The sequence below is a fragment of the Microcebus murinus genome, chromosome 27 (genome assembly GCF_040939455.1).
Source record: "Microcebus murinus isolate Inina chromosome 27, M.murinus_Inina_mat1.0, whole genome shotgun sequence".
NCBI lineage: Eukaryota > Metazoa > Chordata > Mammalia > Primates > Cheirogaleidae > Microcebus > Microcebus murinus.
The window spans coordinates 1,886,428-1,911,295 of NC_134130.1; the positions used below are offsets into that span (position 1 = coordinate 1,886,428).

General features: G+C 40.2%; 1 protein-coding gene and 1 pseudogene across 2 annotated transcripts; both read left to right on the plus strand.

The window, feature by feature from the left end:
* Window positions 1-1,200: 1,200 nt before the first annotated feature.
* On the plus strand, window positions 1,201-17,647 carry LOC105885449 (uncharacterized). Of its 2 annotated transcripts, XM_075998267.1 has the most exons (9): window positions 1,201-1,613; window positions 8,102-8,193; window positions 8,818-8,944; window positions 9,886-9,969; window positions 10,469-10,551; window positions 12,065-12,191; window positions 12,777-12,854; window positions 13,352-13,434; window positions 13,887-17,647. In XM_075998267.1, exons 2-9 carry the CDS (start codon window positions 8,164-8,166, stop codon window positions 15,300-15,302), a joined length of 2,028 nt encoding a protein of 675 aa, XP_075854382.1. In that variant the 5' UTR covers window positions 1,201-1,613; window positions 8,102-8,163; the 3' UTR covers window positions 15,303-17,647. The 2 variants fall into 2 exon arrangements, with proteins under 2 accessions (XP_075854382.1, XP_075854383.1); XM_075998268.1 differs by lacking the exons at window positions 1,201-1,613; window positions 8,102-8,193; window positions 8,818-8,944 and adding an exon at window positions 10,931-10,966 and having other exon boundaries at window positions 8,960-10,551; window positions 12,085-12,191.
* LOC142864981 (uncharacterized) lies at window positions 4,142-4,252 on the plus strand (annotated as a pseudogene).
* Window positions 17,648-24,868: the final 7,221 nt, after the last annotated feature.

Sequence of the window (24,868 nt, forward strand, 5' to 3'; positions counted from 1 at the left end):
GAGAAGGATGCCAAATTTCACTATTACTATTCAACCTTCCACAGGAAATTTTAGCCAGTTCAATTAAAGAAGAAAAAGAAAAGGCTTCCACATTGGAAGAGAACAAGTAAAACTATAGATTATATCTGACATACAGAAAATTTCAAAGAATCTACAAGAAAACTAGTAGAGCTTATAATGAATTCCACAAAGGGGCATGGTACAACATCAACAGATAAAAATCAGTTGTGTATCTATCTATACACCAGCAATGAAACAATCAGAAAAGGAAACAAAGAATGTGATTCCATTTACAAAAGCATGTAAAAGAGTAAATTCCATGAGATAACTTTACTGAAAAAGGTAAAAGATTTGTACACTGAAAATTTAAAGACTTAAAGAAGGACTGAAAGGACTTAAAGATCTTAAAGAAGACCGAAATAAACAGAAGGATATTCTATAGTCATGCCTAGGAAGACTTAATATTATCAAGGTATCAATACTACCCAAAGAGATCTACAGATTCAACTCAATCTCCATTAAAATTCCGACAGCTTTTTTTTTCCTCAGAATAAGTGAAGAATACCTGGTGTTAGTGACATTTTATAACGTAGTACGGGAGGCCTTGAATCATTTGGTAAGGCGCAAGAAATGAAAACAGAAATGCATCCTTGGAAAAGCAAAAAGATTCGCTGTTTATAAATAGTATGAGTACGTCGAAAACGCAAAGGGATCAGCCATTAGAGTTTTCAGCACGGTGTCCAGATAACTAAAAAGAAATAAGGGAGGATAACGGCCAAAAGAGGTGATTGACTGAGGGGAGGAGACAGGCCACTTCCTAGACTGGAGGTTTACGAACTGGAGCGAATCCTAGAAGGGCTCTAGGACCGCGGAGGGAAATCAGGTAGACGAGGTTTCGATGGGCATCCTGAGGGGTGAGTCCCCGCCCCCGGCGGCCCTTCTCGTCTAACCCACCATTCGAACCACAGGCTGGGCCAGGGCCCCCCTCCAGCCCCAGCCCGGGCCTGGCCCCGCCCGCAGGCCTGGTTCTAACCTCAGCCCTGACTCCTGCGCGCCCTTCTCCCTCCAGCCCACGCCCCGCGCCCACCCCGCGGCCCACCCGCGCCCACGCGGGAGGAGCCCCGAGTGCCTCCGCCGGAGCAGCTCCGTGGGGAGGGGGCCACAGTCCGCGCACCGAGCCCCGCCCCTCCCCTCGCTCGCGCCGGAAGTGACGTCATTGACCCCCGACCCCCGCCGCTGGCCCTCCAGCCGTTTTTCCTTTGTGTCGTCGGGTCCGTCTCGGCTTAGGTGAGGCGGTGTGAACTGGACGGTTGGCGGTGTCGGTGGGGCGGCCGAGGTCGGGGGCAGCCCCGGCCGACCGAGAGGCCCCTCTGGAGAGGCTTTGGCCCGCTCCGCTCGTGTCCGCGGGGGCCGCCGGTCCTCCGCGCAGGCCGGAGAGGCCGCTGGGGCCGTCGGTGCCCGCGGGGAGCCGGACGTTGGCGCGTCTGAGGCCTCCAGGGCAACCTTTGTGAATTGTTTTGCAGGAGGAAAAGAATTTTCCGCCGTTCGAGTTCGGTCGGATCCGTCCCCGCGGTGCTCGCGGCCCACGGACCTGGCAGTTGCGCGGTGTTGGGGTGAGCACCGGGGGAGAGCTGTCTCAGAGGCGCCCCCTACGCCGGCGCAGGCTCCGTGTGGGAGTTTGGTTCGGGCTTTGCGTGTCCCGTGCTGATTATTACAGTCGTATTTATTATTGACACGTCACCTTCTGTAGAAAGATACTTGATGTTTGGCGTCTAGAGTGTGCGTTTTTCTGTACGTGAATATAAGCGTGTGTAGACAGCGGGTCTTTCTACTAAAGAAAACTAAGGGTGCTCAATCTCTGTCTTTATATGAAGTTCCAAGGCCTGTACACCCTCACAGAGCTTCATAACCGGGGCCTCCAGGAATAATGGATGGAGGGTTTACGCACTAGTACTAGAATAATCGAGTTAGCAGTCGACAGGATGGTTGTACTAAGTGTAATTTTCCCACATTTTTCTTTTGAAGAAATTAAAATCTACGGGTATTCTGATCATCTGGTACAGTGAATTTCTATTGTAGTATACCCCCCATTTTTTTTTTTTTTTTTTTTTTTTACCATTTTGATATTTGCTCTGTCCCCAGATAAGTAAATACATTTGTGGTGAACTATTTGAGAGTAAATTAGAAATTCATTGCAGAGATAAAGCTCGACCTTTAAGCATTTGCTAATGCGTTACCCAAAGATGAGGACTACAATTATTTGAACCAAGAAAATTAAAAATAATAATGTCATTTAATATCTATTTTGTGTAATAAACTTAAATTCTCCAAATTGTTCTAAAATACAACTTTTTATATTTTAATTTATTTTAGTATGTTCGGGTCCAAGATCTATTCAAGCTTTTTGTATTGCAGTTGTTTATCTTTTTAGTTTGTTTTAACCTAGAATAGTTGCTAATGTTTCTCCATTATGTTGACTTTTTCAAAAGTCATACACTCTTTTAGAAAGGCACACAATGAAACTGGTAACGGTGGTGCATGCCTGTGGGCCCAGCTACTCTGGAGGCTGAAGTGGGAGAATGGCTTGAGCCCAGCAGTTTCAGGCTGCAGTGAAGGAGCTAGCTATCATTATGCCACTGCACTCTAGCCTTCGTGACAGAATGAGACATTGTCTCTCTCTCTCTTTTTTTTTTTTTTTTTTTTTTTTTGAGACAGAGTCTTGCTCTGTTGCCCAGGCTAGAGTGCCATGGCATCAGCCTACCTCACAGCAACCTCAAACTCCTGAGTCCAAACAATCCTCTTGCCTCAGCCTCCCAAGTTGCTGGGACTACAGACACGGGCCACCATGCCCAGCTGATGTTTTCTATTTTTAGTAGAGACAGGTTCTCATTCTTCTTCAGGATAGTCTTGAACTCCTGACCTCAAGCCATCCTCCCACCTTGGCCTCCCAGAGTGCTAGGATTACAGGCATGAGCCACCATGCCTGGCCTTGTATTCATTTCATTTTTTAGACACAGCATCTCACTCTTTAACCCAGGCTAGAGTACGGTAGCCTGATCATAGCTTACTGCAGCCTTGAACTCCTGGGCTCAAGTGTTCCTCCTGTCACAGGCTCCCTAGAAGCTGGAACTACAGGCCTGCCATTCCTGGCAGGCTAGTCTTGAACTCCTAGCCTCAAGGGATTCTCCCACCTTGGCCTCCCAAATTGCTTAGGAATTACAGGCTGTGAGCTACTATGCCTGCCTCTCATATGTTTAAAGGTTTCCTCTATTTCTTGTATTTCCTGTAAACTGATATGTGAGTTGAAATTAGCGGTTGGACAACTCTCTGGAGAGGGCCAGAGAGAAAATGCTTTATTCTGTCTGGTCATAAGGTCTTTAATTACTCATCTTTGTCTTTGTAGTGGGCAAGCAGCCACACCATAGTAAACCAGATGGGCGTGGCTTTGTTCCAGTAAAAGGTTACCAAAACAGGCCAAAGTTTGCCAACCCCTGAACCAGAGGCTTCGAGAGATCATTTGCAAAATATTGTTGTTTTCCCGAAAATAAGACCAACCCATAAAATAAGCCCTAGCAGGATTTCTAAGCATTTGTGCAATATGAGCCCTACCCCGAAAATAAGACCTAGTGATGGGCGTGGCTACACAGCATATCTGCACAACCCCTGCATTTCGTTGCAGAGTGGTAAAGAAGAGGAGCAGCCCTTCTCATATGCCCCGTCATGATAGCTGCTATCCTAGAGGTGACCTAAAAGGTGCGGGCAGCCCCGCCAACAAGGTCGGCTCCCCCTGTCAAGTCCCAGCCATCCTTAGCATGCTGCAAGCTGAGGCTTTGAGGGGAAAATAACACATCACCTGAAAATAAGCCCTAGGGGGTCTTCTTGAGGAAAAATAAATATAAGACCCTGTCTTATTTTCGGAGAAACACAGTATTTTGTAGGTGATTTTGTGTATTTTGTATTACATTTCATCAGAAAGGCATATTTAAATTGTTGCTTTGTTAATGATGCTAAGCTTGATACTTGGTTATGGTTGGGATCATCAGAGCACTCTTAAAGATAGACTTTTTCTGCTGAGTAGGAAAGTAGTATATGGCATTCTTTTGTGGTTTATAAGTGTGATGATTGGATGATGGAGTTTTGTATTTTTTTTCTCATACAAATGAGGATGATGATTGGGTTTTCATGCTCAATTGGGAGATGTGCCTCCCTCAGACCCTCTTATGACCTTGTACATTACCCATCTCTTGTGAATTTAAAAAAAAGTAGGCCGGGCGCTGTGGCTCACGCCTGTAATCCTAGCTCTTGGGAGGCCGAGGCGGGCGGATTGCTCAAGGTCAGGAGTTCAAAACCAGCCTGAGCAAGAGCGAGACCCCATCTCTACTATAAATAGAAAGAAATTAATTGGCCAACTGATATATATATAAAAAATTAGCCGGGCATGGTGGCACATGCCTGTAGTCCCAGCTACTCGGGAGGCTGAGGCAGAAGGATCACTCGAGCCCAGGAGTTTGAGGTTGCTGTTAGCTAGGCTGACGCCACGGCACTCACTCTAGCCTGGACAACAAAGCGAGACTCTGTCTCAAAAAAAAAAAAAAAAAAAAGTAATATGTGTGTTGATATTTTGGCACCTAGAATATCTTGTTCCCCATTAGTCTTTCTACCAACTATTTTAGCATCTGTGTGTAGCCTGCAGTGACTTAACTATTTTATATGTAGTTTCACATTTTTGTAGGTGTATTTTCACAGTAAGCTTTTGAGGTTGAATGTCAGGTTAGAGTGCAACTGTACGTTTAATTTTGTTAGTTGTTATAAATTCCCTTCCACAGGTCTTGTATTATTTGGCAGTTTCCCAATGGACTTGTAAAGTTTACACATTAATCTGTTGAAAAATAAGGAACCGAGTTTAGTTTGAACTACAAGACACTTGTTTTCAAAAAGAATATTAATATCTATATTCATGGTAAGAATACTCATGTATTTTCAGAAATATAGTGTTTTGGTTTATATTGTATGTGGGCATATATTTTATGTGGGTGTTATTTAATTTTTGTGTTGTAAATTCTATTTCTGTGAGCCTTCTACTTGTGCTTAGATATACTGTTACATTTTTGTGGGAATGGAAATTGTGTGACAATCCACAAATGATCTTTTTTTTTTTTTTTTTTTTTTGAGACAGAGTCTCGCTTTGTTGCCCAGGCTAGAGTGAGTGCCGTGGCGTCAGCCTAGCTCACAGCAACCTCAAACTCCTGGGCTCGAGCGATCCTTCTGTCTCAGCCTCCCAAGTAGCTGGGACTACAGGCATGCGCCACCATGCCCGGCTAATTTTTTATATATATATCAGTTGGCCAATTAGTTTCTTTCTATTTATAGTAGAGACGGGGTCTCGCTCTTGCTCAGGCTGGTTTTGAACTCCTGACCTTGAGCAATCCGCCCGCCTCGGCCTCCTAGAGAGCTAGGATTACAGGCATGAGCCACCGGGCCCGGCCCACAAATGATCTTTCTAGTCCTTTAATGAACCAGGGTTTCTGCCAGTGACAGGTTACTAAGAACCATCAAAACAGGCATAGTATGGCCATCATGGGATTTATAGTCCATAAGGGAAGACAGATTTTAAATGAATATTGGCAAGTTTGCCATGTGAACATCAGAATGGATTTCTAGGAGGGGGAAAGACATAATGGGAAGAATTGATTTTAAGATATTTAAGAGAATGAAAGCATGAGTGGGATTTAGCTAGCCAGAGCTTTAAGCTAGGGTGAGGTGTAGAGTAAGTGAGAACATTTCAGATGCTGGGAACTTTCTGAGCAAAATCCCAGAGCAGTTGAGAGCTTCGTGTATTTCTTGCACAGAGGAAAGGGGTTGGCTGAGGAGCAGAATGAGTGGTGGGAAGTAGACTGGAGAGCGAGAAAGAAACCGTCTGAGGGTCACAAACTGCAATTGCAGTGGCTCCCAAACTGCCTCTATGAGCCTGATCACCAGCCTCAGTTCCTGTGTGCCCAAGCCTTTCAGAGTCATTTCATGGGGGCTGTTGTGTTTCTGCTCTCCACTTTTGAGTGATACTAGCATGTCATGCAGACACCTCTGTAAACCGGGCTTTGTTCCAGTTAGATGGGCATAAGCCATAGGCATGGGTTGAGAAAGAGGATGCAGTGTGAATGGAGCTTGCGTTGAAATGAGTCTTTGCCATCTGTTCATGCAGTTTACTCATACCCGCTGCAGCTTCTAGAGCTCAGCATCTTCTGTGCTATTTCCATTTGATGATAGATAGCTGCTCCATCTGCCCAAACTTATGGCTTGGTGGGTTAGACAACATCAAGTTCATGTTGGGAAGCTCAATTCATGTGGTCATTGGATGTTCCATTGTTAGTTGTTTGGTATCTATGATATACCATTGGTACCTTTCTCTCAAAAGGAGAATAGTTTCCTACAGAGGAGGACTTAGATTTACTCCAAACTACTAGAGGTCTGTGCTGATTCTCCCATTGGTACTTGCCAGAGGCTTCCAGCAACATCCTGTTTACTGCAGATACTTTGAGCATCATTGTGTCTGCTGGTTGATTCGGACTAAGTGCTTGAGAATCTTGTACTGAAGTCTAATCTTGGTGTGCTGCACTCACTTGGTGTCTACTGACTTTAAGCATTACAAGCATCTCTGTAGATGAGTTACAGCACACTGAAATGTGGTGTTTGTTGCCTAAAGAATCTTATAGGTCTGCCAAGTGTGCCTCATTTTGGGAGCAGGTAATATACAATGGCTAGGAGTGACACCTTTGAGGGGATATCTTCATATGGTTTAGGCCACTGGACCCCCCAGAAACTTTATTGATTTTGGCCCTTGAATTGCTCATCCTCTGCTTTGTTTGTTATGTGTCTTATAAAGGTACCCAAACCATTTGCTGTTTCCTGTTCACGGGATCCAGCATGCAAAATGTTATCAATGTGGTGGACCATTTTGATGTTTTGTACAATATCAAAACCTCTGAAGACTCTATTTTCATAGAGAACAGAGGAACTGATATAAGTTTGTGATAGTCCATAGTAATTCTCCAAGATCCATGATTTCTGCATAATCCTAAGTGATTAGGAAATTGAATGAGAGGCTATAAATGTCCTCTGTGGTGACTTTATCAGATTTTTGACCACTAGACTTGAGACTCCTTGTTTCATAGATCTAGTAATATTCCAGGATACAGGTTGGCAAACTGTGGCCCATGGGACACATCTAGCCTTAAACCTATTATTGTAAATAAAGTTACTGGAGCAAGACCATGTTCACTTGTTTATGTATTTTCTATGGCTTCTTTCATACTACACGGGCAGAGTTGAGTGTTTGCAACACAGACCATATGGCCCCAAAGCCTAATATTTACTATATATCCCTTTGCAGCAGGATTTGCTAATCCTGTTCTAGTAGGCTGCTTGTCTGTTTCATTCTAGGGACACTGGGATCAGTTTGCCACCACCAATGATTTATTCAGGCCAAAGCATTCTGATTATGGATACATTCAGTGTGCCCTTGACATTTGATGTGACCTCATTGTCTTTGATGGTTTAGTGTTACTGATTTCTGGTACCAGGGTTCTCATCATCCTCACTGAAATGAAATAATATCAGTGATTTTATCCCCTATAGTCATAACAGGTGTATAATGGAGAATAAACATGGAACTTTTCAAAGATGGAGGTACTCCCTTCAGTTATCTGTTTCTTTGTTTTTCTTGCTTCCTTTGAAGATCAGTTATCTATTTCTGAATGCCTTTTTGAAGAGGCTCTTTTCTGGGCCATCAACCTAGGGGAAGGGAGGCTATGCAGAGCACATTCTATCATCACAGGCAGAAAAGAACCACATTTCTCAGGCCTTAAGTTTTCTTACCTGTACAATGAGGATGTTACACTTTTCCTAATTGGCAGGCTGGCTTGCAATCCTTTTTTCTGGCTCTAGGCAAGACAGCTGCAATCATATTGTATGGACACATGTGTGTGTGTTTTCCTAAGTGTGCTGGATTATATGGGAATTTCAAACTAGGTTGGAATGAATTCCATGCATATGAATGTGAGGGTTCTGGTCAACTCTGGGTTCTCATGCCCTCTTTCTTTTCCAGGAGGTCTTCTTTCTAGGGACCCAGCCTGCCTTTATGAAGAAAAGACAGAGGCAGAAAGGAAGATGGTTGATGGCCTGACGAATTGTTATCAGGTATGCAGAAAGTGTATTGTTCTAGAAAATCACATACTTACATCACCAGGTAGACACTTTTCCTTCTAGGCAGACATGTTTCCAGAGCTTCTTAAAGTAAATGGAGTCACTCAAGGACTGAGTCATTCATTGAATTTTCCCAGAGAGTGGAGGCTCTCATACTGGTGAAGGATTACCTTGAAAAACATTTCAGTAATTACTAATTAATCTTGTCCCTCATGGTGCTGAAGATATGTTTCTTATTTTGCTGAGTGCTCTGTCAGATGATAAGGAAGATGAAAGTATCCTCTACTCAAAGATTTATCATTCATCACCATTTATCAAGTGTATGCAATATGTTCTGGAGTGTACTTTAATAGAGGAAAATAAGACAAAAGTGCTCGCAGTCTGTTTGTGGTTGAGATAAATTCATGTTTGAGATGTGCCATTAAAGCCATGTGACTGGAATTGATGAACAGTGAATGAGTGGGGATAGAGAGGAAAATACCTGGGACCTGTGAACCTTGGGTAGACAGTGAAAGGCCTTACAACTCTGTGTAGACATTGTGTTCTCTTACCTCATTGTGCAGTGAACATTGCTTGATATGTTACTTGGCTCACGCCAGCATGTGTGTGATGGTTTAGGACTCAGTGACCTTTGATGATGTGGCTGTGGACTTCACCCAAGAAGAGTGGGTTTTATTAGATAGAAGTCAGAAAATTCTCTACATAGATGTGATGCTGGAGAACTATAAGAACCTGGCCACAGTAGGTAAGACTGACATCATTCCTTATAGCCTGCTATGGAACAAATTGTGTTACATATTTACAGTGTTGCAGGATCAGTGATATGAATTCTGAATACAATGGGAAATAACACAGATACAGTCCCTGCCCTAATGGGTTTTAATTACTGTTGTGAGCCTCAAAATGTAGTCCCATATTAATGGCATCACTGTTACTTTCTTAGAAACGTGCATTCTTAGTCTCCACCTTTGACCTACGGAATCAGAAGCTCTCACTTGGACTCTGTCTTCTGTGTTTTATCTATCCCTCCACAAGATTCTGATGCACTATAATATTTTTAAATCGCTGGTATAGTTTTTTCCCCATGTGAACAAAGATCTCTTTGTTTCACTTTATTTCTTATATGTTTAAAATGTTAGTGCTTTATAAATATGTACATAGCATCAATCTGGGTTTCAGGGGTCAGAGATGACCAATTTTGAGTGCACAGAATGAAGTGATATTTGCATTTTTAGTCTTTTGAAATAATTTCACTGCTTTTATTAGAAGTATAGTTCATGAATCATAGTCAAGTTTATCATCTTTTTTTTTTTTTTTTTGAGACAGAGTCTCTGTTGCCTGGGCTAGAGTGCTGTGGCGTCAGCCTAGCTTACAGCAACCTCAAACTCCTGGGCCCAAGTGATCCTCCTGCCTCAGCCTCCCAAGTAGCTGGGATTACAGGCATGTACCACCATGCCTGGCTAATTTTTTCTATATATTTTTAGTTAGCCAATCAGTTTCTTTTTATTTATAGTAGAGACAGGGTCTCGCTCTTGCTCAGGATGGCTTCAAACTCCTGACTTTGAGCAATCCTCCCATCTCGGACTCCCAGAGTGCTAGGATTACAGGCGTGAGCCACCTCACCCAGCCAGGTTTATTATCTTTTGCATGAGCCTTTTCCATTAATGTATCTTTCTTCGTGTAAAGGATGTCAGGTTATCAAACCCAGTCTGATTTCTTGTCTGGAACAAAAAGAAGAGTTGAGGACAGTTCTGGGAGGAGTTCTCCAAGGTGAGTGAGATCACAAAGAACAACCGAGGTCAGAGAAGTTCAGTATGTTTGGAAACATAATGAGGAACCTTTTAAGATGCACTTCATCTCAGAAGGTTGAGGCCATGTTTCTCAGAAGTTAGGATATGTTTAAATTTCTGATATTCTTTAATTTTCATCTATTCTAGCTTTCTGTGATCTTATGAAATTACATACTTTTGTTTTCAGTGTTCATTGTTTTAAACTATGTTCGTGGTACCCATCTTTCTTTCTTTCCTTTTCTGATAAGATTCTTTCTGTTTACAATCAGTTTTAAATTTCAAAATATCAATTTGTAACAAATTATCTAAAATTATGACCCTTCATCTTTTATCATTGCCAAATTTTTCACATAGTCTAAATCCTCAAACTTAGCTTTTTAAAAAAATCATATTTATTTAAAAAACAAATACAAGTGAGACTTAACTCCTTCACTTTGCCATTTCCTTGTACGAACCTCAATTTTTTTGTTTAATTTCAGACTGGGAAATACTACTTCAAACCAATGTTTCAGCACTGCAGCAGGATTTTTGGGTGGTACAGACTTCTAATGGGATACAAACGGTCAGATTAACAAAGGATGTTTGTTATTTTCCACATTCAGAGAATATTAGGACTTCCATTTTAGAAAATAAGCATAAAAGAGGCACTTGACAGAAACAGTATTCACACAAGAGGGAGCAATGTTTGTGGAGAGATACTGTAAGAGTGTTGAATATGGGGATATCCAAACTTAGTATGAAACTTCTAAATAATGGCATAATTATACCAACCAATAGGGCACATTTTCTTGTCAGTAGACCTGTTTCCAGAGCCCTGTAAGGCAAATAAAGACCCTAATTGAATTTTCCCCAAAAGTCATACCTCTTACATTTGTGAGGAATTACTCTGAAAATTATCTCAGTATTTTAGTGTGAATTAATCTTAAATTTTCCTTGTGCAGACTGCGTATTTATTTCTCTGGGTGCCATGACAGATGGTAAGGAACCTGAACATGTCCTTTTCTTTTCTTTTTCTTTTTCTTTTTTTTTTTTTGAGACAGAGTCTCACTTTGTTGCCTATGCTAGAGTGAGTGCCATGGCGTCAGCCTAGCTCACAGCAACCTCAAATTCCTGGCTCAAGCAATCCTTCTGCCTCAGCCTCCCGAGTAGCTGGGACTACAGGCATGTGCCACCATGCCCGGCTAATTTTTTCTATATATATTAGTTGGCCAATTAATTTCTATTTATAGTAGAGACAGGGTCTCGCTCTTGTTCAGGCTGGTTTCAAACTCCTGACCTCGAGTAATCCGCCCGCCTCGGCCTCCCAGAGAGCTAGGATTATAGGCGTGAGCCACCGCGCCCGGCCTTTTTTTTTTTTTTTTTTTTGAGACAAAGTCTCACTTTGTTGCCCAGGCTAGAGTGAGTGCCTTGGCATCAGCCTAGCTCACAGCAACCTCAAACTCCTGGGCTCAGGCGATCCACCTGCCTCAGCCTCCTAAGTAGCTGGGACTACAGGCATGCGCCACCATGCCCGGCTAAGTTTTTGTATATATATTTTTAGTTGTCCAATTAATTTCTTTCTATTTTTAGTAGAGACGGGGTCTCGCTCAGGCTGGTTTTGAACTCCCGACCTCGAGCAATCCGCCCGCCTTGGCCTCCCAGAGTGCTAGGATTACAGGCGTGAGCCACTGTGCCTGGCCCATGTCCTTTTCTTAAAGAACTTATTTATGATGAGCATTTATCAGGTGTTTGTCATGTGCTTAGGAGCGTATTGCAGAAGAGAGGGTTAAAACAAGATAAGCTCCTAGTCCAGTTGTGGTGAGATTAGTTCAGGTGTAAGAGGTGCTGCTATAGCCATGTTATTAGAGGAGATTGACAGTGAGAGACTGTGGATAGAAGCGTTCCTAAAACCACCGAACCCTTGGTTAGACAATAGGAGCTAATCCAGATTTGCATTTTGAATGCTTTTCATTGTTTTAAGTATAAGAAATGCCCTTCAGTACCCTGTATAGGCCCTGGGTCCCCATTCCTCAGTCTCCAGTGAACACTGGTGGAGATGTTACTTGGCTCAAACCAGCATGCATATGATGGTTTAGGACCTGATAACCTTTGATAGTGTGGCTGTGGAGTTCACCCAGGAGGAGTGGACTTTACTGGACCCAACTCAGAGAAAGCTATACAGAGATGTGATGCTGGAGAACTACAGCAACCTATCCTCAGTAGGTAAGACTGGCATTATTTCTTGTAGCTTCCTATAGAACAGATGTATATTATGTACTTACTATGTTCTAGGATCAATGATGTCAAATCTGAATACACTGGGAAATAACAGAGACACAGTCCCTGTATCTGGAATGGTAGTTTTCAAATGTGGTCCTAGGAACAATAGCATCACTGTCAGTCTATTAGAAATGTACATTCTCAGAATCCACCTTTGCTATCTGAATCAAAAAGTCTGCTTTTGGAGGGCCTTGTCTGTGTTTTAATAACCCTTCCACATGACTGACTCATTCTAAAGTTGAGAATCACTGGTGAGGTAGTTTTCTCAGGAGAATCAAGATCTCTCTTTGCACTTCCATTATTTTCTATTTGAGTAAAAGTCTTAGTGGTTTTTTTTTTTTTAAGTGTATTTAAGCCTGAATACGGGTTTCAGTGGTCAGAGAGAACCATTTTCAGTACAGAAAATAGGGATATTTGCATTTTGACCACTTTTCACTGCTTTACTTATAAATGTAGCCCCACTTCATGGGAAAGTTTGCTATCTCTTGCATGAATTGCTTCCATTCATGTATCTTTCCCTCGTTACAGGTTACCAGCTTTTCAAACCCAGTCTGATCTCTTGGTTGGAAGAAGAGTTTAGGACAGTAGAGAGAGGCATTCTCCAAGGTAAGTGTGAAGAACACCCCTCATCAATGATAAGTTCAGTATGTTTGGAAGTATAATGAGGAAACCTCTTAAGATGCTCTTTGGATCAGAAGGCTGATTAATTGGACTCAGATGTTTTGGGATATCTTCAGCTTTTCATATTACATTGCTTTGCATCTATCCAGACTTTCCTGTGATGTAACAAATGATCTGTTTTTCTTTTTTGAATTTATGGTTTTAATGTATGCTCTCTCCCATTTTTTTCTAATTTCCTTCCCTGATAAATACTGTTTCTGTTCACAATTGTGTTTAATTTTCTTAGAATAAATTGCTTAGAAAAATTACTGAATTTTGACCCTGAGTCTTTGACTGCCAAATTTTAGACTGTTCAAATTTTTCTTTGCTTTATTTTTTAGCATGTTTACTATGAAGACAGATACAAATGAGCTTTATTATTTTTAAGTTATTTAACCTACCATTTTGTTGTGTAAACCCTCACAAATCTTTTTCTGTCTTAGAACAGAAAATGTGTCTTAAAAACAATGAGTCAGCCCTTCGGCAAGATATATTTTGTTTCAAAACATCAAGTGAGATACAACCGGTAAGATTAACAAAAGAAATTTCTTATTTTCCACATTCAGAGTGGATTGGTATTGCACTGTAGAAGTAGCACAAATGACATACTTGAGAGAAGTGGCATTCACCCAAGAGCGAGAAATGTTTCCAGAGAGATACCCCATACCTAGCATAAAGCTTCATACTGTAGAGTTCCCACAAACATAGATTTCACCATTCATAACTAGATGTTGAGTTTTTAAAATAATTTCATGGAAATCTACAGGACTTCTTTCAATAATAAAGCATAGATTACATGGCACAAGATTCTTGCAGTAGAGTTCCTTTATTCAAATTGAAAGAAATTCAGAGGGCAGTAATTTGTAAGTGTGTTATGAAAATGGCAGATCATTATCATCATCATGTTTCTGTGTTGGGTGGAATCAATTAAAATGTCTGAAAAAATACTTTATTCATCATTCATTCCTTAATCAACAGGCAAGAAGCCACAGTGGAGGGTGTGACTGTAAACAATGTGGAAATGTTTTCAGTGAACACTCATGCCTCAAGACACACATGAGTATTCAAAATGGAGAGAATATTTCTGAATGTAATCAGTATGGAGAAGACCTTCTTTCTCTGCACAAGAAAACCTCTATTGGAAGGAAACTTTCTGTGTTTGATCAATGTGGAAAATCCTTCAGCCTGACTTTAAATGGTGAGTTCCAGAGAAAGTGCCCCCAAGATAAATCCTTTGAATGCAGTGACTGTGGGGAAACTTTTGTTAATCAGTCACACCTTCAGGCACACAAGAGAACTCACAATGGAGAAAAACTGTATGAATGGGAGCAATGTGGAAAAGTGTTTCCCAACTCCACAAGCCGTCCTGTGCATGTTGAAATGCACATTGTAAAAAATCCCTATGAATGTAAGGAATGTGGAAAAGGCTTTCGATATCCTACCCATCTTGATAATCACATGCGAACCCATACCGGAATAAAACCCTATAAATGTAAGGACTGTGGGAAAGCCTTCACTGTACGTTCAGGCCTTACTGAACATGTACGAACTCACAGTGGAGAGAAGCCCTATGAGTGTAAGGAATGTGGTAAAGCCTTTGGTACATCGTCAGGCCTTGTTGAACATATAAAGTGTCACCCGGAAGAGAAACCCTTTAAGTGTGACCAGTGTGGGAAAGCCTTTGTTTTTTCCTCATCTCTTTTATCACATTTGAGAACTCACACTGGAGAGAAGTCATTTGATTGTTATGTGTGTGGGAAACCATTTACCTGTTCCTACAATCTTCGAGTTCATGTGCGAACTCACACAGGAGAGAGACCATATAAATGCAAAGAATGTGGAAAAACCTTCACTAAGTGCTCATATCTCACTAAACATTTACGAATACACGCTGGAGAGAAGCCCTACGGATGTCAGAAATGTGGGAAAGCCTTCATTGAGCACTCATACCTTACTAGACATTTACGAACACACACTGGAGAGCAGCCCTATGAATATAAGGAATGTGGGAAAGCCTTTGCTGTTTCTTCAAGCCTAACCGATCATGTAAGAATTCATACTGCAGACAAACCCTATAAATGTAGTGAATGTGGAAAAGCCTATAATAGGTTTTGTCTGTTAACTCAACATTTAAAAACCCACACTACAGAGAAGACCTTTGAATGTAAAGAGTGTGGCATATCCTTTAGAAATTCCTCATGCCTTGATGATCACTTCCAAATTCACACTGAAATAAAACTACATAAATGTAAGGACTGTGGGAAAGCATTTACTTGGCGCTCAAGCCTTACTAAACATGCGCACACACATACTAGAGAGACTAGAGAGAAACCTGTGAATGTTAAGAATGTGGGAAATTCTTTCGTACTTCTTCAGGACATATTCAGCATATGAGAATTCACCCAGAAGAAAATACTTTGAATGTGACCAATGTAGGAAAGCCTTTGCTTCGTTTTCATTTCATATTGCATATTTGAGAACTCACATATGCAATATACGGGAAGCCCTATGTATGTAATGAATGTGGTAAAACCTTCACTGTTTCCTCAAGCCTAACTAAACATGTAAGAATTCACAGAGGAGAGTAACCATATAAATGCAAGGAATGTGGGAAAGCCTCATCGATGCTTGTAACTTTCTAGACACATACAAACTTAACACTGGAGAGAAACCCTGTAAATGTAAGGAATGCAGAAAAGCATTTGCTAGTTTTTCTTACCTTACTGAACATTATAAAAACACTGGAGAGAAACCCTTTTTATGTAAAGAATGAAGAAAATCCTTTCAGAAGTCCATGTGCCTTAATAATCACATTCTTATTTACACTGGGAAGAAAACTTATCAATGTAAACAATTTGTGAAATTGTTCAGTTGTGCCTGTTCACTTGAAGGATAAGAAAGAACTCACTCTGAAGATGGTCCATGAAGTTAAGGCATGTAGGAGAGCCATCGGAATCTGCTCACGGTCCAGCACATGACAATTCACTGTGAAGCTTTCCCTGTTTCCTTGGGTATTATTTAATATGTGAGATTTCACAATGGAGATAAAACCTACTGATATATGTGGGAAAATTGTAGTCCTGTTAAAGACTTTTATGTTCGCCTGTAATCTCATAGTGGAGAAAAACTTCATGAAGGTAAGAAATGTTGGAAAGTAATATTTTACATTACATTGTTCTTCAGCTTCATGAGGTGATTCACACTCAAACTGTTTATGTATGAAATAGGGGAAGTACCTGAAATCCAACAGTGACTTGGCTTTGTGGGTGGTTCTATAGAACTATTTTGAAAATTTGTAATACTTCCCGGCTCATTCCCTGCATGGTATGTCTTTATCCTATAGCAGTGCCACACTTGTCTAGTTACTACACCTTCTGGGTTACAACCTGGCCAAAAGTGGGCCTTCAGGATTCAGACATAAACCTGTTTAAGCAGTGTAGATTGTCTTTGTGGTTTGTCATGTCTTAGGACATGGTGCACCATGTGGCCCACACTGGCCAACGTGTGAGATATAATAAAGCTCTAAATGTACCACCTGGGGAAGTAGGACTTACTGTAATGTCAAGCTGTGTAGGGAGGTGGTGGGAACCATGAATGTTCATTCCTTTTGAAGGAATGTTCATTGCCACAGTTTAGCAAAGCAACCATTTTATATGTCTGAGTCAATTAATTGCTGTAATTGGCACTATGACCAGTTTCTGGGTTTTCATTTCATCCTTGTGCAATGAAAACAAACAAAAAACATCCTGTGAATGTGGCTGGTCATGATGTTCTGCTGTACTTGACACCATTACTGGCACTTCCTGAATGTGGCCCTTGGGTTGAACACACAAGCATGACAATGTGGTCATGAGTAGTACAAATGTAAATATTTCTGACGCTCCAGCAATCTTGGGTTATGTCACATATGGCCATTGAGGCTGCTGCTACTGGATGACTTTCTGTAGTACTTAATCCAACCAGAGTAATGATAATCCAGTTAACTTGAAAAGTCCTGAATGGAAGAGATCTGTGCATCTTTGTGTTATATGTTTTTTCATGGAGAGAAGTGGGTTGTAGAGTGGTTCTCCTATGGGTATGAGTGCTACTGTTTAGCTTATCTGCTTTCAGCTTTAACTGTTGTCAGTGACACAAATGATCATCAGGTTAGTCTTAACTGCCTGTGTGGATTGTATCAGTTCATAGACTGTCTTTAGAGGCCTGAAACTTATTCATAGTTGCCTGAGTCAAGAACTTGTGGGTAAGGTCAATACTGCAGATTGGCCTCATCCTGGTGCTTGGACTTATAGTGATAGTATCATTAAGAAATGATACTGTACTTTCATAGGCCAGACACCACCTGGCTTCAGAAGCTGGTTTCTTTTATTTTCTTTTTCTTTTTTTTTTAATTTTGAAAGATTTAGGGGGTATGAGTGTTTTTTGTTACATGGATGAGTTGTACAGAAGCTGGTTTTTGATTGTCAATATATAAAATGCAGTTGATCTTTGTATTTTGAATTTTACCAGAAGTCGTGTAAACATTCTTTAAAATTCTAGGTTTTTTTTTGTTGTTGTTTGTTTTTTTAGACAGAGTCTCACTTTGTTGCCCAGGCTAGAGTGAGTGCCGTGGCATCAGCCTGGCTCACAGCAACCTCAAACTCCTGGGCTCAGCAATCCTACTGCCTCAGCCTCCCGAGTAGCTGGGACTACAGGCATGCGCCACCATGCCCGGCTAATTTTTTGCATATATATTTTTTTAGTTGGCCAATTTCTTTCTATTTTTGGTTGAGACGGGGTCTTGCTCAGGCTGGTTTCGAACTCCTGACCTTGAGCAATCCGCCCGTCTCGGCCTCCCAAAGTGCTAGGATTACAGGCGTGAGCCACCGCGCCCGGCCTAAAATTCTAGTTTTTATGTGTTGTTTTCCACATACGTAGTGCTATCATCTGTAACTAATGACAGTTTGATTTTCATTCCTAACCTTAGATCATTTATGTGTTTTTCTTAGTTTTCTGCCTAAACAAGACTGCCTGTAGAATAATGACTAGAGTTAGTAAAACAAAGATAATTTTGCTAATCCTAATGGCAGATGCTTTACATCTTTACCCATTACTGTATTGGTTGTGGATTTTACAGGGTGAAAGCTTTTGTCTACTTTTTATTGTTTGGGAAGGCTTTCTCAGGCATGGCTTAACAATGTCCCTCAGAAGGAGTAGGACAAAAGAAAAAAAATTATTAAATGCTTTCCCCCGATTCCTCGTAGATAGTTATATTTTCTCACTGATATCTCTTCTTTTTTTTTTTTTATAAGTTTTTTTTTTTGTTTTTTTTTGTTTTTTTTTTTGAGACAGAGTCTCACTTTGTTGCCCAGGCTAGAGTGAGTGCCGTGGCGTCAGCCTGGCTCACAGCAACCTCAATCTCCGGGGCTCAGTGATCCTACTGCCTCAGCCTCCCGAGTAGCTGGGACTACAGGCATGCGCCACCATGCCCGGCTAATTTTTTGTATATATATTTTTAGTTGGTCAATTAATTTCTTTCTATTTTTGGTAGAGACGGGGTCTCGCTCAGGCTGGTTTCGAACTCCTGACCTTGAGCAATCCGCCCGCCTCGGCCTCCCAAAGTGCTAGGATTACAGGCGTGAGCCACCGCGCCCGGCCCTGATATCTCTTCTTTACTGGGTACTAATTCCCTCACAGGAACCCCACCCTTATGATCTCACCTAACCCTAATAACCTCTAGAAGGCCTCATTTGCAAATACAATCCACTTGGGAGTTAGGGCTCCAAGATAGGAACTTTGCAGGGTGGGATGGGATACACAATTTGGTCCCTGGTGTTCTATTTTGTTAATTTCTATTCTTTATTTTTACCTCCATTGTAGTGTACTTTGAATTTATTTTATTCTTTTTGTATCTCTGAAATCAAATGCATACCTCATTTTCAGACTTTCTTTCGTATTATATAAGCATTTGAGAGTTAGAGTATCATGTTATTGCTATAGTTGACTCTCCAGGAAAGTTTGTTCATTGCTATTTTTATTATTTTTCAATTATAAATGCTAATATCCATTACATTTTTTACTTTTTTCCATGCTTATTGAGGTATGAATGAAAACTAAAAATTGTACATATTAGGGTATACAATGTCATATGTGATATATGTATACACTGTGAAATGATTATGACAATCAAGCTAATATATTCATTACCTCACGTTTTACAATTTGGTGTCATGAAAACACTTTCTGTTGTCTTATTAAATTTCAAGTATATGGTACATTAAGTATAATCATCATGCTATACCTTAGGTCTCCAGTACTTATTCATCTTATAACTGCAAGTTTGTACCTTTTGATTAATATATTCTGTTTTCTTCCTATCCCCAATCTCTGTTAACCACTATTTTATTCTCTGCTTCTGTGTCAGTTCAACTTCTTTTTAGATTCCACATATAGGTGAGGCTATGCGATATTTGTCTTTCTGTCTGTGGCTTATTTTACTTAGAATAATGTCCTCTAGGTCCATCCATGTTATTGCAAATGGTAGGATTTCATTCTTTTTTAAGGCCGAATGTTCCATTTTATATATACATTCATTGCATTTTCTTTATCCATTCACTTGTTGAGGGGCACTTTGGTTGTTTGCATACCTTGGCTTTTATGAGTACTGCCACAGTGAACATATAGGTGCAGGTATCTCTTTGAAGCAGTGTTTCCATTTCCTTGGACATACATCCAAAAGTGGGTTTGCTGGATTGTATGGTAGTTCTTTTAATTTTATGAGGAACCTCTATGCAATTTTTCATAATGCCTGTACCTATTCATATTTCCACCAACAGTGTGCAAGGTATTTGTTTTTACACATCTCTTGATTTTCTTTGATAACAGCCATCCTGATGTGTGAAGTGTTATCTCATTGTGGTTTTCATTTGCATCTTGATAGTCTTTTCATATACCTGTTGGCCATTTGTACGTCTCATTTGGAAAAGCCTCTATTCAGGTTCTTTGGTCATTTCTAAATTGAGTTATTTCGTTGCTATTGAGTCACAGTTCCTTACATATTTTGGATGTTAACGAGTTCTCAGATATATGGTTTACAAATATTTTCACCCATTCCATAGGATGCCTTTTCATTTTTATTGTTTCCTTTTGTATGTAGTACCTTTTTAGTTTAATGCAGTCTCACTTGCCTTTGATTTTGGTGTCAACTCGAAAAATCATTGGCAAGACCAGCAGCATAAAGAACCTTCCATGTTTTCTTGTAGCAGCTTTATGGCTTCACAGCCTTAGGTTTAAGTCTTTAATCCAGTTTGAATGGATGTTTGTATATGGTGAGTCTTTAGCATTTTCTACATTTAAAATCATCTCATCTGCAAGCAGAAATAATTTTACTTTCTTTTTCATCTGGATACCTTTTATTTCTTGCCTAATTGCTCTGGCTGGGACTTACAGTTTTATGCTGAATAGAAGTGACAAGTGTGGGCACTTTTGTTCTTGACTTAAAGAGCTTTTTATTTTTTTGAGACAGGGTCTTGCTTTGTTGCTCAGGATGGAGTGCAGTGGTACAATCATAGCTACCTGTAACCCTGAATTCCTGGGTTCAAGTGATCCTGCCTCAGCCTCCAGAGTAACTGGGAGTACAAGTGCATATCACCATTCCTGGCTAACATTTTTATTTCTTAATAGAGATGGGATAGTGCTATGTTGCCCAGCCTGGTCTCAAACTCCTGGCCTCAAGCCATCCTCCTGCCTTGGCCTCCCAAAGTGCTGGGCTTACAGGCATGAGCCACCACACCCTGTTTGTGCTTATTCTTAAAGGAAAAGCTTTGAGCTTATCACTGCTGAGTATGATGATAGCTGTGGCTTGTCATATATGACTATTATTATGTTGCGATACATTTCTTGTATACTTCATTTATTTGGGAGTTGATATCGTGAAATGATGTATTTCATTAAATGCTTTTCCTGCAGCTATTGCAATGATGATAATGATTTTTTCTTTCATTTTGTTATTGTGGTATATCACATTTATTGATTTGTGTTTGTTGAACCATCCTTGCCATCTAGGAATAACTCCCACTTCATCATGGAGTGTGATTCTTTTAACAATTACTTTAAATGTGATTGGATTAAATTTGCCCATCAAAAGACAAGAGTGCCTGACTGCATCAAAAACAACACATAACTGTATTTGCTGCTGTCAAGAGACTCACCTTACCTTTAAGGACACAAGTAGACTGAAGGGATGGACAGGGATACTCCTTGCAAACAGAAACCAAAAAAGAGCAGGAGTATGCTTGTATCAGACAAAACAGTATATCAAAACCTTTAACAAGAGAAAAGGAGGTCACATAATAAAATGGCCACTTCATCTAGATGTACCAATTATAAATATGTATGTACCCAACAGTAGAGCACCTGAATATATAAGGCCAATATTAACACATCTGAAGAAAGAAATAAAACATAATTACAACAACAGTAGAGGTTTTCATTACCCCACTTTCAACAATGGATAGATTATCTATCTAGACTGAGAATAAGTAAGGAAATATTAGACTTGAACTAAACTAAATGAACCACCTATAGAACATTCCACCCAACAGCAACAGAATACACATTCAAGAGCACAGGGAACATTCTCCAGAACAGATTATATACTAGGCCTTATTCAGGTTTCACATTTTGTCACCATTGTCCTTATATGGGGCCAGGATTCTATTTATAATCCCACATTGCATTAATCTTAATATCATCAAGACCCACAGTAACAATACTTATTTAGTGGAAGTATATCATCCATGTATATGTAATGTAATTACTGATACGTTCGAATTTAATTCAGTCATTTTATGCTTACCATTTTTCTCATTTTTTTCTTTGAATTGATCTTTTTTCTTTAATTTTTTTCTTTTTACTTTTGTTATTACTTTTGACGCATAATTTTAAATGTTTATAAGGGACAGTGTAATATTTCAATACATGTTTACAATGTGTAATGATCAAATAAGGGTAATTAGCATATCCATCACCTAAAACATTTATCATTTATTTGTGTTGTGAATATTCAAAATCCACTCTTGTAGCTATTTGAAAATATACAATAAATTCTTGTTAATTATAGTCACTCTATAGTGCTCTAGAACAGCAGTCCCCAACGTTTTTCACACCAGGGACTGCTTTCATGGAAGACAATTTTCCCATAGACTTGTGGAGGGGGGGAGGAGGGGGACTCAGGTGATGAGTGGAGGGGGTGATTTGAGCAATGGGGAGCGGCTGTAAATACAGATGAAACTTTGCTTGCTTGCCTGCCACTCATCTCCTGCTGTGTGGTCTGGTTCCTAACAGGACACAGACTTGTACCAGCCTGTGGCCTGGGGGTTGTGGACCACAGCTATAGAACAGTATAATTTATTCCTCCTATGCAGCTATGCTTTCATTTTTCCTTTTGATGTCTGGAATTTATGTGCTGCAATACTCTAGAAACTTTTTTGATTTCTTATAAAATATACAAAGAATTTTGAACACAATTATTTCTGTGACCTAGTTGCTGGCTAGAGACCAGCTAAGAGACTTAAAGACTGGTCTAAAGTCACACAAGGTGAAAGTGCTAAGCCCACAACCAGTAGACATAGTCACTCACTAGCACACAAGCTGATAAATATGCACACATGATGAGCAGGGCCAGTCCCTAGACCTAGATGTTGAAACCCAGAGATATACTGGGATAGATGAGGAATAGTTCCACATTATTTGCAGGTCTTTCCATTATCCTCTATCTTTGATTTTTTTAGTTGGTCTTTTTTTTTAAATTATATATTTTGAAATATCATTTGGCATTTTCTGCTCAGTCTGAACATAATACACTTTATACAACAAAATGCATGCTCATGAAGACAAATGTCAAAAATTATTCATAGGAGTTAGATTTTAAGTAATGTTAGGGGAAAACATCCAAATCTGCCTGAATAGAAAAAAGGAAAAACAAATTATGGTATGCTTATTTAATGGAATATTCTCTACAAGGAAAAGCAATAGTTTACAAATTGTAATAGCTTTTGATTCTTGGCACTAAGTCAGTAGATTAAACAACATGGATATATTACCTCACAGTTTCTGTTAGGTGTAAATGTGGACATGGCTTAGCCTGGGATTCCCCTCAGGATCTCCTAAGACTGAAATCAGGATGTCATTCACACTGCGTTCTTATCTATAGGCTAAAGTATCAAAGGATCTGCTTCCGATCTGTGTCAGATTATTGGCAGAATTAATTTTTTTGTGGATGTATTTTGGCAGCTTACATTGTCAATGCCAGCAACATAAGAGTGTGTCTACTGTTTTTAGTTTCTGCCATCTAGAACCCCTTTAAAGGGACTCACCTGATTTGTTCAGGTGACTATCTCTAGGTATCTCTAGACTATAAGTAAATCAAGTCCTCCTAGTGGTATTCCAGGAGATAATCCCTTTTGTATAAAATATAATCTACTGAATAGGAACTTGAATTATGTTTTGAAAATTTCTTCACTGTTGCCACATAATGCAACACTGTTGACATCCTATGACCTTTGTCATATTTTCTTGATTAAAACAAAGTTTATCCCAACAGCACTCAACATGAGGGGATTATACCAAGGATTCACAGGTGCACTCACTAACACAAATGAATCTCACAAACAAATGTTGTGAAAGAAGCCAGATGCAAAAGAATGCATACTGTATTGTTTTTATTTATATAAAACTAGGCAAGGCCGGGCGTGGTGGCTCACGCCTGTAATCCTAGCACTTTGGGAGGCCGAGGCGGGCGGATTGCTCAAGGTCAGGAGTTCGAAACCAGCCTGAGCGAGACCCCGTCTCTACCAAAAATAGAAATAAATTAATTGACCAACTAAAAATATATATACAAAAAATTAGCCGGGCATGGTGGTGCATGCCTGTAGTCCCAGCTACTCGGGAGGCTGAGGCAGTAGGATCGCTGAGCCCCGGAGATTGAGGTTGCTGTGAGCCAGGCTGACGCCATGGCACTCACTCTAGCCTGGGCAATAAAGTGAGACTCTGTCTCAAAAAAAAAAATAAAAATAAAAAAAATAAAACTAGGCAAAATTGATTCCAGTTTAGAGAAAGATGGAGTAAGCATAATTATCCTGTCTATCGCACTGAATGCAGGTGTAAGACAAGGACAGAATGTGTGGAGTACCTATTTGAGAAATCTGAAAAGTAAATAATAGCAAGTGGATAGAAAAAAATATTAGATTTCAAACTACCACCAAACAGGCAGTAAATTTACTAGTTTTTCTCCTCCTGGTATCATCTGATCTACACTCAGTGTAGCTGAAAACCCAGAGGCAGACATCAGCACCAGCAACGGGAATTCCAGAAGCAACCCTCTGGCTCTGGCAATAATGCTCAGGGAGAGAGGGAGATCAATGCCACCATGTATTGTTTCTCCATTTACTTGCCCCCAGCCTCCAGGCATTCTTGTGGCAGTGAGACAGACCACAGCTCTTGAGAATTGGACTGTGAGATAGATGATCCTCCATGTAGTCTAACCTCTAGGCAGAAACACATATAGTAATACAAAGTCTGAAAACAAAACTCACACTGAAACCATTATGCACAGTGTGCAGACTAAAACTTGCAAGCTGAACCCAACTGGGTGACTGTCTGGTTTTTTAAAAAAATTCTATGTTCTCTATAGGACTGAAAGTCCAGAGTGTCATAGCATAATAATCAAAATGCCCTGAATAAAATCCAAAATTATTCAACATACTTGTTGCAGAGCCTCAGGGAGCTGTGTGATAATACTAAAAGGTATTAGAGTCCTTTAGGAGGACAAAATGTGACCCGATAAAAATTTTTGAAAAAGTAATGGCGAAAAACTTCTCAAATTTGGTGAAAGACATAAATTTTCAGATTCAAGAAGTTCAATAAACCCAAAACATAATAACCCCCAAGAAATCTAAGCTCAAACATAATCAAAGTGCTGAAAG